Source organism: Sipha flava, unplaced genomic scaffold (assembly GCF_003268045.1).
Source record: "Sipha flava isolate LNK unplaced genomic scaffold, YSA_version1 67_pilon_pilon, whole genome shotgun sequence".
Lineage (NCBI taxonomy): Eukaryota > Metazoa > Arthropoda > Insecta > Hemiptera > Aphididae > Sipha > Sipha flava.
Genome location: NW_020273607.1, coordinates 1312411 through 1330184, shown reverse-complemented (window position 1 = coordinate 1330184; position 17774 = coordinate 1312411). Strand labels below are relative to the sequence as shown.

Genomic DNA, 17774 nt, shown 5'->3' with positions numbered 1-17774 from the left:
GCTTCTATAAAAACAAGATGTATAACAACAAAATTATGAAAACTTTTGCAATTAAAATTCAGAGCACACCAATCGCACAAAATTAAACACAACTATAGTTATTTAATAATTTTAAAAAGTAAATATTAATTAAATGTTGATAAAAATAAAACAAAGCGTTTACTAAGTGTTGTGGCATGTGTCAACGAAGTCAACGTCACAGTTTTGAAAAAAAAAAAAAAAAAATGCTATGATATTTATACTAGTGGAATGGAAGTATCAGCCTTTGTGAAAAACGTATTGTAATTTGTATAGACTTTTATGAAAATAAAAAAAAATTAAAAACACGAAAAAAATGTCGAAAAAAACCCGTTCAGCACATAATGCACTATATGTTTACCTAATCTCGTATATCATAGTAATATTATCTCGGTGGATGGTTGTAAATAACGCGCGTTTTCATACTGTGTTCGTTAACTAATTTTGAAATAATTGGCTTAAAGGACTTTTTGTTTTCGTCCAAAACGAAAAAAATAAACAAATCATAATGTACACGATAAACTTAACGCAATAATTACAATAATAAAACCGATCCACTTCGTGGGGAATCATTTTATAATTATTGATTTAGCGCTTCAAAATGTTAATTTTTTGTTTCTCCTCACGTGCGATTTGTATATTTTTATCGTAACAATCGCACCGACGTAAAATGCGACGATTACGTTATCCCGGTGACGGGCTCAGCACACGGTTTTCGTTGGATCTACGCAGAGGCTAAAATGTATACATTTTCGCGCTGCACACTTAAGGATCTTGTCGCACTCCCCTTTCTAACGTTAACGGTAATGAGTAACGCAGTTGAAACATGTGGTGTTTTAGATTTTGCTGATATGCGTCTCGGAATTTTAAAAACACGTACAACAATTCGATGAGGATATGTAAAATTAAAAACAATTACCGTAGTATGCAGCGTGGTTGGGCAACTCAAGGTCACTGAAAAGCCGATTTTATGAAAATTAAAATCTAGCGGGCCGGAGTACGGAGAGCGAAAAATTAGTCGTTCAAAATGCGTGTTTTAATTATCATTTCTGTGCACGAAAATGATAAATTCAACACACACGACGGCACGACACGAATGATACGAAGAAACCGATATAGTTGAGCGGTTCGGTGCTGAATGGTATACATATTACATATGGACATATAACGATGTTTAAAACCAGATAACCGCTAGTTGCCCACCCCTGGTATAGGGAGCACAACACACTTTTTAACTTCGTACTGCGCGCTTAACATTTCGTATTGCACGAACAGTAATTTTCGGTCCCTGGATGTACGCTTTGTTCGCGTCTGCCGCGCGAAAACGTTATAAATCGCGACCGATTCGCCGATATTTCCGTTTAAAACATCGGACCGTCGGACGTCGGCACGGTTAACACCCGTCCGTAGCCGCCGCGTGCGGTCGTTCTTATTATTTTCCCCGTAAATCCGCCCCGGTCAACGCCATCTAGCGGCGGCGACGGCGCGCCAACGAATCGATGGTGTCGTACCCCTCGTCAGTGTACGGTCGACCAACAAAACGACACGCATGTGTTTCGCTCCGTTCCGTCGGGACACTGTCGATCTTTAGGCGAACTTCTGCGGATAAACACCGACAACCGAAATGGTGAGTACCTACAACGGAATCGCGTTCGATCGCTGCGTCCGAACGGTATTACATTTTTATTTTTTTTTTTCCCCCCCCTCGACCATTTGCGAACACACGGTTTGCCGCGGAAACGGTACGATAGAGGTTTCGCTTCGACTGCATTCGACTATTCATTTTTTTTTTTTCCCCCGACGATAATTCCGTTTTAAACTTATCGAAATAAAAAAAAAATAATAATAAAAAATACAACAACGATCTTAAACACTTAAACACGTCCACGTTCCTGCGCTTAAAGTATTCATGCTTGTCCGCGTGTATTTTTCCAGTACGGGTTCGTGAACTACGCTTTGGAGCTGCTGGTACTGAAAACGTTCGGCGAAGAGACATGGGAAAAAATCAAGTGAGTACGAAACGATTAAACGTTAAGCACTACCGACGAAAGTGCACTGTGCCCTTGTTGTGATCACGGCGTGCTCCTTACAGGAAGGACGCAGAGGTGACGATGGACGGCCAGTTTTTGGTCAGACAGATTTACGACGACGAGATCACGTACAATCTAGTGTCGTCGGCCGCGCAAATTCTCGGTGAGCATTACCGTTTTTTTGTACACCATTCGTAATTCGCTAAAAGCCCAAAGTTCGTCGTGCATCTAAACAGTAAAGTAAAATATATACGGCGATCAGTGCAAACACTATTTCGATATTGAAATACTACTGTTACCAATATTGTTCAAACGCGCTGCAGTTTTATTTTAAATTCACGAGCGAACTACTACGTACAATAACTTGGTCGTACGATGTATGTTTGTAATAATTTTAAGCCTCGTTCGTTTTACTTACATTATAATAATATTGCCGTATGTTTATGAAAACTTTTTAGTATTTCAATGATATTATTATCATTATCGAATAACTGGAAAATGTTTAGTTTCAAGTTAAAAATACAATATTTTTCGTTTGTATTGAGTATTTTTAACGGTCGGTTTACAACATAATATTATACAACGATTTGAATAAATAAACAATATAAGTAGCTCAGAGTAATTCATGGGGTGATAAAGAAGACGTATACTACTTATACAGTAGAGACGTAAAAAATTTGCTTTCAGTATTTCATTTTTAAATAAGTATGTTTAAACTTGATTTTTAGATTGAAAAAATATATATATATATATATATAAAAAAGAATTATATTTATGTTTGAAAAATGTTAATGAACCATTTAGAGCATTACGTCATGTGTGTATGCATGTGTGTGTGTATGTGTGTGTTAAATAGAACTGCCGGCCAGCAGCATACTAGAACTGTTCGGGAAGATGTTTTTCGAGTTTTGTCAAGATTCCGGTTACGATAAAATCCTACAGGTGCTCGGAGCCACACCCCGGGACTTTCTTCAAGTACGCATTTTTCGACCAGCACGCATGCACGGCGTTGCTGTCCTAAAATACTACGCCATAGGTATTGTGTACATCGTTGTGTTACCCAACCGTTGTGTTTTTGCAGAATTTGGACGCTTTACACGATCACTTGGGCACACTGTATCCGGGTATGAGAGCCCCGTCCTTCCGGTGCACCGAAAGGACCGAGGACGGAGCGCTCGTTTTACATTACTATTCCGATCGCCCCGGTTTGGAGTACATAGTCATTGGCATTGTTAAGGTTGTTAAAACGATATTTTCATTACGCGTCGAAAAGCGACGAGTGTCAGCTGGTCTTACAATGAACGATTGGGGGTTTTTTTTTCGCCATTTTTTCAGACCGTCGCTAGCAAACTTCACAACACCGAGGTAGAAGTGGAGATATTGCAAACCAAAGAAGAATGCGATCACGTGCAGTTTTTAATAACCGAGAAAAACAACACGGGCCAACGTCAAAACGATCAGACTGCAGAAGTTGAGACACTATCGCAAGGTCATCATTACGATCAAATATTATTATACGTCTTTCACACGTTTTAGAGTCGATTATACGGGGGAAAACGATATACAGTTCGAGGATAAAAAAAAAATGTACAAACTATGCGAATAATAGTTGTATTTGACTAATATTATAATAATCCATAAAAAAAAAAAAAAAATACAGGAACGAGATCCGACCAAAACATTGCTTTTGGGAATATTATTCAAGCAGTGCTTAAAATTTAAATTATGTAGTGTCAGATTAAATTAATCGACTATCACTTTAATATTCCACCATTAAAATCAATTCAGTCTTATTTCAATATTTGTTTTGAAAATACTTGACTGATATTTTATTATATTTACATTGTTTCCATTCTATTTCCGAGTATAAAATACCATATTTTGTTAAACAAACAAAATATAAAATCAAATCCGGCGGGACTATTGAGAGAGAGAAAAGATACACTATCCGTACGAGAAATACATAAATAGTTAAGATACCAACTGTGAAAATGTAAGCTAAAAAATGATGTGTTTCGACCGCAACTATTATTACAAATCTACAAAGGCATAAAAATAAAATACGTACACCAAGAAAATTATATTATTTGAATAAAAACATAATACAGCGTTTATAATATTATTTTTAACGCTGACCAAAACATGGGTAAACCATTTTATTTTCGATACCTCGCCGTGTTAATAATACGTAAATCGATAGCTTGCGAAATGGCGATACCATAAGCGAGTGTTATTTTGTCGTAACGTTGTGTTATGATTTCAGAACCGAAAATTAGTCCGGCCACGTTTTGCCATGTGTTCCCATTCCATTTGATGTTCGACAGAGACTTGAACGTCCTTCAAACCGGTTGCACTATCGCAAGAGTAATACCCATGGTACAAGGGCCAGAACCATGCAAATTAACACAGATATTATACCCCGTAGGTGTTAAACACACACACACACACACATACACACACACACACACACACACACACACACACACACACACACACACACGCACGCACACACCATGACACGTCCAAGTATCCAACAGATAATTATTATTAATGTTGATTCGGTTCGGCAGGTAAGACCTCATTTGGAATTGACATTCGACAACATTCTAGCGCACATCAACACTGTATACGTTCTGAACACTAAACCGGGAATCATGGATGATGATTCCAACGATGGTTGTTCAATATCTTTGCGGCTAAAAGTAAATAGAATTGACAGATTTATCGGACACGTAACTTAACGTAACACTAGACGGCGCATGCGCGTTTAATAATTACCAAAATAGTGTAGACCAGGGGTCGGCAAATAATTTACATTGGAGTCCTAATAATTAAAATAATAAATCAATGAGGTCCAGTGAAAAAAATCTTTTTCAAATATTTATATTTTAAAAATAGCAGTATAAAAATAAAAATAATTATTTGGTTATTACAATTAATTTATATTAAAAATTACAATATTAGGAGTATGAAAATAAAAGTTGACAGCGTCCAGAGTATTGCCTTCCACCAGTTGCCAACCCCTAGTGTAGACGGTCGACAATAATATTATAATATAATACCTATGTGAAAATGTTGGCTTGTTAACAGGGCCAGATGCTGTACGTACCGGAAACGGATCTGATGTTGTTTTTGTGCTACCCGAGCGTCGTGAACTTAGACGATTTGATCAAGTTATTAAAAACGATTTTTTTTCTTTTCTCTAGCCCTATTAGCCCAGTTCCGTTCTATTCCTTGAACCGTAGTATACCTACATGTGTGCTCTATATGTCCGTATCGTTGTTATTTGTCGTAGGCGTGGGCTGTATATAAGCGACATACCATTGCACGACGCCACCAGGGATTTGGTATTGATGTCCGAGCAATTCGAAGCTGATTACAAACTGACCAGGGACTTGGAGTTCTTGACCGACAAACTTCAGCAGACATATAGAGAGCTGGAGAGCGAAAAACAAAAAACAGACAGGTATTTATATGGTTAATCCACAATTGAGGGGAAAAAAAATTCCAGTTGAGCGTTTTTACATGTATACCATTCGTCGATACGTGTTTACACAATAAATCGAATTGCAAAAATTAAATGTAAACATGAAAAAGTGGATACATTGGATGCAGCAACATAATATATAATATAAAAAATATTAATTTAATAAAAGTTTTATAGAATATTTGTATTTGATTATTAGAAGAAATTGATAGATATAAAAACGTTTTTATCAAGCTGCATTTTATTTTTACAGCACTGTGCTGCAACACATTTTATCATTTTTTTTTTATATATATATACATATATACACATATCCATCGATTGTAAATTACTCAGAGGATACTTACTCTTATGTAAAATAATTGATGCAAAGATTTTTATGACTTATACCAACAATTTTTACCTAGATGTTTATTTATTCAAACATACACAGTTGAAAGCTGGATTTTTCTCATGTTTTCAACCCAATTATTATTTTTTTCTCAAATTAAAAAAAAAAGAAATTTCGATATTTTTATTGTTAAAGTAGAAACTATAATAAATCACATGAACTGACATTTTTATTAATATATTATTGTAATCTTATCATATTTATGAGATCTTGCATTTTCGAAGTATTTTACTTTACATTTAAATAATTTTCAGTCTGTATAATTTCAAATATAATTACATTCTTTCGTCAGGACTATGAAATTCGTGAAATTAAGATTAAAAATTCCTGTCAGACGTTATCAAATTTATATTTTAATTTATTTTCAATAAAATATCCGTTCGTCCAACAACACTTTTATTTTATAATATAAATGTCTTGCTGCGATGTTCAAAAATATTCTGTGGTATTGCTTGTTTGAGTAATTTATATTGATAAATATGGTATTAAACAACATAAAAGATAAATAAACAAAACCTCACAGTTATTATTCAATAAAACTAACTGTAATACGTATTACAACTAGTAGAGCATTCTACACTCAGTTTAATGCCGAAGGTACAAAAAGTCGTAGTAATATTAAAAATAATAAAATTTCATATTTTACACAATGATTTTAATCGAACTCTGTTTAGATGTAATAGACGAAACAAACGGATGGAGGGTTACAAGTAATATAGTAGAGCTCTGCATGGTCTTGTTTATACCGGTCTTTTACGGTCTTAGTGATTTTCAGTTTAATTTCGTCCGGTCCGGTCCCCATGTCTACAAAAAAAAATCAGTTCAGTCTAGTCCGTCCGCCTTCGGTTCAATAAGATAATAATGGTCTTAACATTGAACAACAATTTAATATGATTTCATTTATATAAACTGCATAATAAAATAATACTCAATATAATAATTATATAACATAACATAATATAATATGTTATTTTAACTCAGATTATAATGTTTTGGGACACCAAAATAACTCATCGTGTTTCTGTATGATTTTATTGGTGACATAATATTTACTTATTTTAGAATATCGATCCAGAAATGGAACTCGAGTTAATGATTATGAATTATCTTATCTGATATCGGTATTATTTCCAAATATATACAATATATATAGTGGACAATTTTATATTTTATTTTAAATATTTTACGTCATTCGGTCTTATTTTTAAATATTGGTCCGGTTTCGGTATTTTCTAGTACATTCTAAACGATACAGTCCAATCCAGTCTGGTTTCATCTTTTATTTCATCGGCCCTGTCTTTAAAAAAAACGGACCGTGCAGAGCTGTACAATTTAGAAGAGCCCCAACATTAGATTCTCCCGTCAATCTTATGATAACGAAAAACAACCATAAAAATAATATTATATTTTAAAAGTTATTACTACATTTTATGCGACAGAAAAATGACAATTACAATCAAAGACTATGGACTGATCGATTTTTCTGCCATCGAATTAGCGTATAATATGTACATACATAATAACAGTTATATTGAGTAAAATTCGGCGCTCTCCGTCTTTTATTTTCTTATCCGACTATGGATAACAAGTGAAATTTGCTTTGCGGTGTCCTTTAATCTCGTGCCGTTCCTATTTCTCTCTTTCAAAACCTCCAACACCACTACTGTTGCCGTCCGCGCCATAGCTTATCATATTATACCGCCTACCTTCCTTACGGCTCTGCAATAATAATCCCCACAGTGCTTGACAATTTTATTTATTATAATATATTTATTACATATTATACGCAAAGCTGGCCAAGTTAATTAATTTTTGTGACTCGTTAAGTTAAGCTGTTTCGGCGAAATTTACTTTAATTGAAGAATTCATTTTCATTTTTATTAAACTTGTAAAAATTAAAAGTTAAATAAAAATAAAGAAAACTATCCTGGTCTAATAAAATAATCTTAAAAAAATATTATTTTGATACCAATGTAGATACGTCATTTCGATCTCTATTGAAATCCAGGAACGATTTCATAACTCTGATTACTTTTATTAAAAACGGTAATTTGTATAGAAAAATATATGTCCAGTCCCCGGAATTTAATTAAGAAAAAAAATGTAGCCAACGTGACTAAAATTAATTAACTGCGTACGGATGAAAAATATTTAACCCGTAAAGTTAGAAGTCACTTAAAAAAAAAAAAAAAAATTAGTAATTATGTAAATAATAAAAAAAAAGGCTCGATAAATAGCTCGGTTAACAGCAGTAACTTAAACTCTTATAACTCGTTTGTGCTCGTCCTCCTGTGAACATTTATTTTTTATATATCACGTAGTACTGTTGGGTCCGATGAGTTATTTTTCGAATAAATCTCCTGTAAACGAGTGGCAGTGAGTAGATTCGAAAATGTCCGTTTCAGACTGCTGTACTCCGTTTTGCCGATCAGTGTGGCGACGGAGTTGAGACACAAACGGCCGGTTCCGCCGAAAAGGTTCGAGTGCGTGACGCTGCTGTTTTCCGGCATAGTCGGCTTCAGCGACTATTGTGCCGGTCACGCGGACTCGAAAGGCGCCATGAAAATCGTTCGGATGCTCAACCAGCTCTACACGGCTTTCGACGTGCTCACCGACCCGAAGAAAAACAAAAACGTCTACAAGGTATAATACGTAACAGTTCGATTAAAAAAAAATCACACCCCTCCCGTTACCTGTGACCGATGCGGTTAGTGTACTGCTTTTCCATCGCGTTCAAATCCTTCGCGTCCAGCGCGGTTATGCTCTGCGTGTTCCTTGTGACAACCGTACCCGTTTCACGGGCATAACGGACGGAGGCATAACGCTTCGAGGGTCATTACCGTCGTCGACCGTTAACCATCCACCGACGATATGAGTAATAAATGTGTATTTATTTAATATTCGTTGGCGGTTGATGCGATTTGATTGATACCGATGGAATCGGTATTAACAGATAATTTTGAAAAACATTCCATATTTATTCTTCGGTCATTCGTAATACGATATCTACTCGTATTCGTCTACCTATATTAAATTGTCTATAAAGATACGTGGACCTGGAACACCTTATTGATCAAACATCTAGTTGGGACTAATGACCAACCTGGTGCGACCGTAAAGTGTCATCGTCCTAAATTTTTGTTAAACAGGACATCTGGTTTAAATTTGTGATCGAGGACAACGAAATAATAACATTTTTATGTAATATTACGAGTAGTTCTGACATGCACAATTACTGACAAGAAGTTTTCGTTCATAATTAATGCCAAAGGTGGACATCAAATAGACAAAAAGCTAATATTTTATAACTTTTTATCTGGATTATGACTGGTGAACTAATTAACTAAACATTTTAGTTAAACATTAAATAATCTTATTTATAATCGCATGTTATTCAAAGAGAAGTAATGTTTATATGTGCAACTACGACTGAAGTGTGCATTATTCATGATTGAAACATAAATGTATAACAATACGGTAACGAAATTAAAAACAAAATTATTGATTTTATGTGATACGAATAATAATTGAAAAGTAGGTAAATCATCTTATTTTAAATTCAATTAAATGTACGTCTTTCTGCCTATAATTTTTAAACTTACATAACTCAATTTAAAATTTGTTTGTTAAATATTTTGCCATTCTTGTATTGATTTCACTAAGATAATTTATGTTGATTATTTTCATTCGCTTGACCACCTTTAGTCGAAACATAATACATTTAAATGAAATAATAAAATAATAAGTGTTTGAGTAGTCATAAAGTAGTGTAGAATAATAAATTCTGATCAATATATATGTAATGTGATCCTAATACAAAATCCTGAGGCTCCGAATTGTTATTATAATACTGTTGTATAATGTACGTAGACATACATTTATGTACGATTTTACCGTTGCAAAACGCGTCGTTCAGTTCAATAAATTCACTATTGTCGTAAACGCGTAAATAATAAATATCATAACATTATACCGCTGTTTCAATCCAAATTCTGTTTTAGAGACATTGGATAACGTAGTTTTTTCATCATAAACAGTGAATGTACAACCGATATTGTGCACTGCAGTACATGAGATAGAATTTACACGGCAGTGTAATCGTGCTTACGGTTGATTTAATACAAAAAAAAAAAAAAGACTGATCTATTTTTTGGCTAAAATTACTATTCATAACAAATGTTTTTCCAAACACAACACTACACAATATTGGTTAAATAATATTATACTTTTTAACAAATGCAAATGTCGATAAAAATTTAAAGTGTATAAAATATGGACAACGGTTTAAATTACACGGCTTAATAAAATACATTTGAACGATTAGGTTTTTTGGAAAATAATAATAAGTTCTATCATAGATATATTTAATCTAAAAGAGGATAATTAATCTTTACAGAAATATTATGTAACATTTTCTCTCGGTATTCTTTAAGAATTGAAAAAATTCGATAAGTTTTCAACCCCGTCTGTTTTAATAAATAATAGGTAGTTTCAATCTCCATAGTATACGACATATAATTTTGCTCTGTTATTGAATCAAAGGGATTTATTTTCAGTATGACATTTTCGTTGTCATAAAAGTATTTTCAATAATACATGAATACTATGAACATACCTATAACTAATAAGCGAATCGATTTATAATAAATATCACTATATTAGTCACTCGATGGATTATGATAGATTTTTATCATCAGTTTTGTTTCTCTTTCCAATTTCTAGTGTTCTTAGACGTGGGTCTTCAGATATTTTAAAAGTAAACTTCGAAACCCAAACTTAAAAACATAAATGTTTTTCAGATTTTCAATCAGATATGTGTTGAATTTCGAATAATGTATACAATAAATACAGCATAACTTCAACAATTTCCAATACGTGTTCGTCTATAAACCAACACAGTATGGCGTCAGTAAGAGATATCTTTGCGGTGACATAAAATTTAAATAATTATTTAATGAAAAACGATTTTGATACGATCAAAACAATAGATCATGTTGAAACTTTAAAAAGGTATATAAATAACGTTTTGAAGATTTGTATACAATTATCATTAATTTCTGAAAACTTTTAAAAACAAAAACAATCATTTATTTTAAATGTCACACTCCTAGTTTTAAGAAATATATGTGTTGTAAATGATTAAATATAAAAGTTTGTTCTAGTAGGGCTGATTGTGTAATACAAGAAAAATCTTTTATACACCTCACCCTACCTAAAAAAATGTCTATATTTCATCGGAGTTTGTCAAATAGATTGTCATCCTTTGAACATATTTCTTAAACAATTTTTCTTAATAACAAATAATACAATTTAAACAAGTTGCAGATTTTATTTTTATAAAAATAAAAACAAAATCTTAAAAAAAAAAGATAAAATAAAACATTAATTTTTAGTAGTTTTCTAGGGATGATTTAAATAACGTATAATGTATAAAGTAATTTAAAAAGTGTATTTTCTCCGTCTTCTAACGATTTACGAGTATATTATGACTTGGAATTTCTAGATTTTGAAGACTGTAAAAAATAAGGTTTTATTTTGAAAAATCTTTTTTTTTTAAAATCTATAAATTAATCAAATCAAACGTTTGAAAGTACTCTTAAATTTCAATACTGTTATCGTGAATAAAAATAAAAATGTAGAAAACCACACATTACTATCGGTGTGTATCAACGATTTAATTTATTACCATTACCAATCAATATTAATGATGTCATAATCTAAATAAGTTTATACGATAACGACGTTATATTGATATTTTCTACGACACACATAGTTCTCAATAATATAAACACTAATCACTAAAAAACTAGATTTTTATTCACTAATTGGATAAGCTAATACGTAATGAACGCCAAGCACGTAACAACTGTACGGTCTAATAGATAATACTGAAAAAAAACATCATCCGAGATATGATTTAATCTTTCAACTATACTCACTACTCCAGAAATGCAAAAAACAGAATATATAACTTATGGAAGCTATATTGCAAATATTAACTTGCACTCTTCATCGAGCTTCTTACTTTTTTCTGAATAAATAGGAAAATGTATTTTTTTCCTTAAAATTAAAATTAACTCGTTTAACAAAAATAATACATAATAATATACGTACTAACAAGCAATCAACTAATATGATAATGATCGTGGGTAATTACAACGGTACTGACATGCAAATCGTCAAATTTCTTTTCTTTTTATCCTTGCAAAAGTGGCACCAGTATGTGTCGACAATATTGTAAAGACCTTTAATTCGACGAGCAAATAAAATGGAACGTTAAAGTATAAAATTCGACATTCGCATGATATCATGCATTGAGTATTACATATACGTCTCAAGCACGTGGCTTGTTTTTTAATGTCCCGTAATTTCTAAATCAACGGACATTTAATCGTCATATTTATTTAATAAATTGAATAATACGATGTATCTATTTCAATTGATTCGATTCATCTGCAGTTTAAACAATAAATAATAATACACTTAAATGTTAGTATTGGCAATGAACGTAAAACGAAAAATGTGTATAAAATTATTTATTTTTATTTATGTATTTATTTATTTTTTTTTTTTTTTGTCAATACATCTGGCCTGATTTCGATTCATTGAGTTCGACGACTTGCATTATTCCGTTAGTATTCCGTTCCACGGAACACGGTAGAATTTTCGCGCCGGACACGTGTGACTTATTTTGGACATGCGTAAACTGCGCCCCGATTACGGTTTGGTTCAAGAAAGGTTTAACACGTTACCGTACTGCTGTGATTGATAGTCAACACAATACGTGGCATTGATCTACCATTACCTATCGTGCATCAAATCGATAAAATAATCGGCGGAGTCACGATGGTTGAACGATTTGTGTCGCGGTGTGAAAAGCGCTTGAAACTGATTTCAAGTCCTGATTTTCGTGTCACTGATCAACCTTTAAGTTCAGGCGAGGTTGAGTGGCGGTATATAGTTGAAACGTACAGAGCGTTTTTGAAAACTATCGATGACGACGGTTTGAGCAACCGAACAAAACGTAAGCCACGACCACGAATTTCATTGTTCACATTTTCCCGCTTGACAAATAAGACTCAGTTTGCGTGCACACGGTTTTCGTGTTCGCCTGTGCGTCGGGATCCGCCTGTTTTTAGAGGGGTCTACAAGCGTAATTCAAGGGAGTTTGGGGGGCTTAGCCCCCCAAACTTAGCCAAAGCCCTACGAAAATCCATGAAATTTCAAAATGTTATATTTCGTGACAAATATTTTGTATGATTACGAAAATAAGGTTATTAAAAGCCCCACGGGTATGTTTGGTGTACATTTTTGTCATACAAGTCCTCTGGGTAAAAAATTGAAATCGCGTTTACGGGAGGGTCTTAGCGATTATTAGTCGCTAATCGCGGTCGCGTTCTGCCCGCAGGTGGAGACCGTCGGCGACAAGTACATGGCGGTCAGCGGACTGCCGGAACCATGCGAGGATCACGTACGGTGCATTGCCCGGCTGGCGTTGGACATGATGGATCTCAGTCACACGGTGGTCGTGGACGGCGTGCCCGTGGTAAGTTTGCAGTGCGAATCGTTGGACCGCGCACGTCAAACGGCAGCCCGTCAGAGGTGGAACTAGGAATTTTTATGCCAGGGGAAAATGTTAAAATACGCCTTGACATAAACCAATAATTGAATACTCTTCTCGAGAATTTTTTTCTAATAATTAATATACAATCATACTTATTGAGTTTTAACCTCATATCAGTGTTGGACAAAGTTAAAAATATCAAATTAATTGTTAATAATTACAAAACTTACAACTTATAAAATGTTACGCCCAGGGATGAATCCCCGTCTTCCACCCCTTAGTTCCGACCCTGGTCGCCGTCAACCCTTTCGTGGAGAACGCGGACGCCGTACATTTTTGCGCGGCGTACCGCTGTCCAGAGGGACGGTTCGGACGCACGTTCGTTCGATGTGTAATTTTTTATTTTTTAATTTTTCCATTATTTTTTTTACGCAGCGCATAACAATAGGCATACACAGCGGCGAGGTGGTCACCGGCGTGATCGGTCATCGGATGCCTCGGTACTGTTTGTTCGGCAACACCGTGAACTTGACCAGCAGGACGGAGACCACGGGTATACCGGGAAAGATCAACGTCTCGGAAAATGCGTACAAGTACGTTTAAGTTGAACACGTCGCGTAGACCATGCTTACTGCGTTCTAGGTAGCTTCCCGTTGTCCTCCTAGTCGGAAAAGATCCAAGACAGAGTTCTTGGGTTTCGTACGCTTCTAGTACTATTATGCAGTTGTGAAATAATTATAATAACAGTAATGATATGAAACGATATACCTACCGACTGAAACCACCGACTGAATTTAATTGCTCCGCGAGAACGTAAAACGTAAAGCAGTGTTGTAAATTTGATTGATAGAATATCAAATAGGGCGACTGTAATTGTTTGAAATCTACGGAATACGTTTAAAGTAACGTTTCGCAAATTAAATAAATGTCAAAATAACCGAAATATCTTTAATTGGTCTTATTCTCCATTAACAGCAGCTCGTATATCGTATATACATTACATCGTTACAAGTATTTCTATTAACATGTCTACTTTTCTATACGCGGATTAAATACGTTAATGATCCCATAACCATTTAGTTACGTAAGTTAATAATGCTCACAACGATTTAGTCTATACATAACACGCTTTAATGTTTACAGAGCAAGATTAGCCAGTGAAATAGACTTAATGTTGCTACGATTTTTTTTTTTTAGATCCTGAGTGAAACGAGAAATATATTTTTAATTAGTACCGTGTACAAATATGCAGAAATATAATATAATTACGATTGTATCGTATTAAATCGCACGATAAGATTACATTTAATTAACAGCTATACATATTTCCTACATTTATAATTATTTCAAAACAAACACAAAATATGTTAATATTTATTCTATAAATATCTACCGAAACCTCATATGAAATAATTATGCAACTGTTTGGTGCATAAAATATTCATATATCAAGCCTTCAAAATAATTTCAAACTTTCGATCAGGTTTTATCTCATAGTATATTAAACAGTAATTAATCTTATACAAATGTATTTGATTCAATGAATAATTTTGATTAAAAAATATGTAATAATATGTGCACGACAGAGGAATAGTTGGCGTTTAAACGTACACCGTCAAATAAATTATTGACATTAGCCTATTTCGTCATTTGCTCGATCGCCGAGAACAATGAATCTCTTAATTTTAAACGGCTCATCAATGAAATGTTTTATTTAAAATCAGCTGAAAAACATCAACAAAAGGCATGGGAATTGATAAATTATTGTTATGTCACAATAATTATTTTTTCAGTTTAACACGCTGAGCTCATTTTATAATACTTTTTTTCCGTTGTATTAATTCAATTTCGTTCAGCCGACTTCACGGTCGTTTAACTTCGACAAACAAAAACAACTCATTGTCACCCTGTGTATACTGTTTCGATACCAAGCTGTAATGGAACATAACGAAACGAAAAAAAAAAATTATTAATCGCATAATAATTTGACAAGCAGACATCGTAGTCGTTAAATGTTCCGCCTAAAATTAGATAACAAGATGCGTTGTTCGTTGCACAAAACGAGATGGAGACGGTCCCAAATACATGCGCACACACACGTTATATTATTATAAATTCCAAGGCTGGGCATGTTAATTCATTTTTTTTTTTACCCTTAAAGTTTAGTTAATCTAGAAATAACTTAGTTACAAATAAGTAACTGAATAATATTACGAGTATGATGATAAAAAACTATATTTACGTACCTACGTTATTTTAAACAATAATCCCAATTGAAATGCAAGAAAAGTGTATTCAACACTTGTACACAAATATATTTTTAATCTCTGGAATTTTAATTGTGAAAAAAAAATTAACTATTGTGGCTTTAAAATGAATAACCGATGAGTAACTGCGTATTATGGAAAAAAATTTAAAACATTCGATTTGAATTTAATTGTAAAAAATAATTAGCTCATAAAATTACTTAACCTAACCTTTCAACTCAACTTCATCTTTTTTTCTCATTAATTGGGAGCTGTGATAAATTTCGAGTACGTTGTAAGCGTTCAGTAGACGATATATTGCGATAAAAACATAATTCGGGTAAACGCGATTTCTGAACATATCGAAAACTCAAAATACCATAACGAAAATGTACAACTTAATACGACGACCCAGGATAGTGGGAAACGGTTTTCCTTTGCACCATAATAATTTAACAGTCGTCGCATCCATTTAACGTCTGGAACTGTCAACGCGAGGTTATCCAACATTCCATCATCGTTTTTCATTCTCCCTTCGCGCCCATATGTATAATACGGTAATATACATAAAATTTCACACGCGCATGCCCGCACTAACCCCTCTAGTCTGCTAGTCCACGTCTTATGCTCAATGATTGTTTTAACTGTTATTACTTTCGACCTATTCGTTTTATCTTTTACGTTTTTTCGAGGTAGGTCTTGCAATTTCTTTTGAAATAACAATTTTTAATGGTACACATAATATTTAGGTGTGGCCATGCGGATCATATACGTATACATATATATATACGTAATCGGATATATGACACAAATATACGCTTCAAGTATAAGGTATGCGCCAAGCAGGGGGGGGAATCACTTAAATATTCTTATTGTAATGGTTATCATTGTATTATTATTGAGAAACGGGCAGATAATAAACTCACCGTGGGACGCATGTACGGTAGATTGTTGTGTAATAAAACGAACGCTACAGCAACGACGAGACCAATCGAAAACTTCTTACGGGTAGTTCTTATGGGTGTTCGTGACCTGAATTTTAGTTTAACGTGTTTAAGATGCGTATTAAAAAGAAAAAAAGAAAGAAAAGTAGAATATAAATACAAATACATAATTATGTATGTATATAGCTGTTGGTGACAATTAAAAACGCTAAGGAGAACATAAAATAGATCGTAACACTTATTCGCTAAGTCGACGTAAGATTACTGCAGGAAAATCAGCGAGAAAACGTAACGTTTCATAAACGATTAATCATGTAAAAAATAATTTGATACTATACGATTAGCCACAGATAATCAGCTTTGATTAGACGACCAGCAATTGAAATCGACATCCAATACTTCATTATTTCGTTATACATTACTTATGTAAACAATACATCTAGTTTGCGAAAAACGGGCGTAAAGTTTGCAGGTTGCTATGCAGTTCTGAAATACATTACTTTTAATAATACATTTCGTAGAACTTTACCTTTTATAATATTGGATTGCTGAAACGATTCGCGTTTCATAATTATTCTCACGATCCCCTTTAGTTTTAATATTGTTAGAATATTAATGTTTCCCCTTTTGTGGGCAGTTAAAGTTTTATAATTTTTAAAATCCAATGAAAAAATAGTATTCTAAAATAAATAGATTTTGGATGAACGTATATTATGCTATAGTTTTTGATCAATCCGAGATGATATTAATTATTCTGAACTCGTGTATGTAACTCGTGTATTGTTATATACGAACATAACGCTATCCGTAATCCCAATTGAGTGTACATACGATGATGATAAAATTGTCTAACTGGGTACATACATTGATTATAACAACATATACGTATAGGTTGTGCATTTGCCCCGGAGCTGGTCACGGATCACTAGAAAAATATTACGCTCAATAGTATAATAACAATAACATTAATTCTAGTAACAATAATGATAATAATATGCACTTGGATTATCGAGCAGAATTCACGTTGTTCGTTTGTAATCCCAATTGAAGCGCGTATTATCTAGAATTTATGAAGTTAGAACAATTTAATTTCA

At 33.6% G+C, this 17774-nt stretch overlaps 1 protein-coding gene across 1 annotated transcript in view; it reads left to right on the top strand.

Moving 5' to 3' along the window:
* Nucleotides 1-1528: 1528 nt before the first annotated feature.
* LOC112691873 (guanylate cyclase soluble subunit beta-1) overlaps nt 1529-17774 on the top strand; it is a 38888-nt gene continuing 22642 nt past the window's right edge. Inside the window, exons 1-13 of the mRNA XM_025566301.1 lie at nt 1529-1645; nt 1954-2027; nt 2111-2211; nt 2905-3023; nt 3130-3285; nt 3384-3537; nt 4312-4469; nt 4619-4750; nt 5139-5221; nt 5344-5514; nt 8332-8569; nt 13335-13472; nt 13926-14083. Coding sequence (XP_025422086.1) covers nt 1643-1645; nt 1954-2027; nt 2111-2211; nt 2905-3023; nt 3130-3285; nt 3384-3537; nt 4312-4469; nt 4619-4750; nt 5139-5221; nt 5344-5514; nt 8332-8569; nt 13335-13472; nt 13926-14083 — 1685 coding nt within the window. The 5' untranslated portion in view covers nt 1529-1642. The remainder of the gene's footprint in view (nt 1646-1953; nt 2028-2110; nt 2212-2904; nt 3024-3129; nt 3286-3383; nt 3538-4311; nt 4470-4618; nt 4751-5138; nt 5222-5343; nt 5515-8331; nt 8570-13334; nt 13473-13925; nt 14084-17774) is intronic.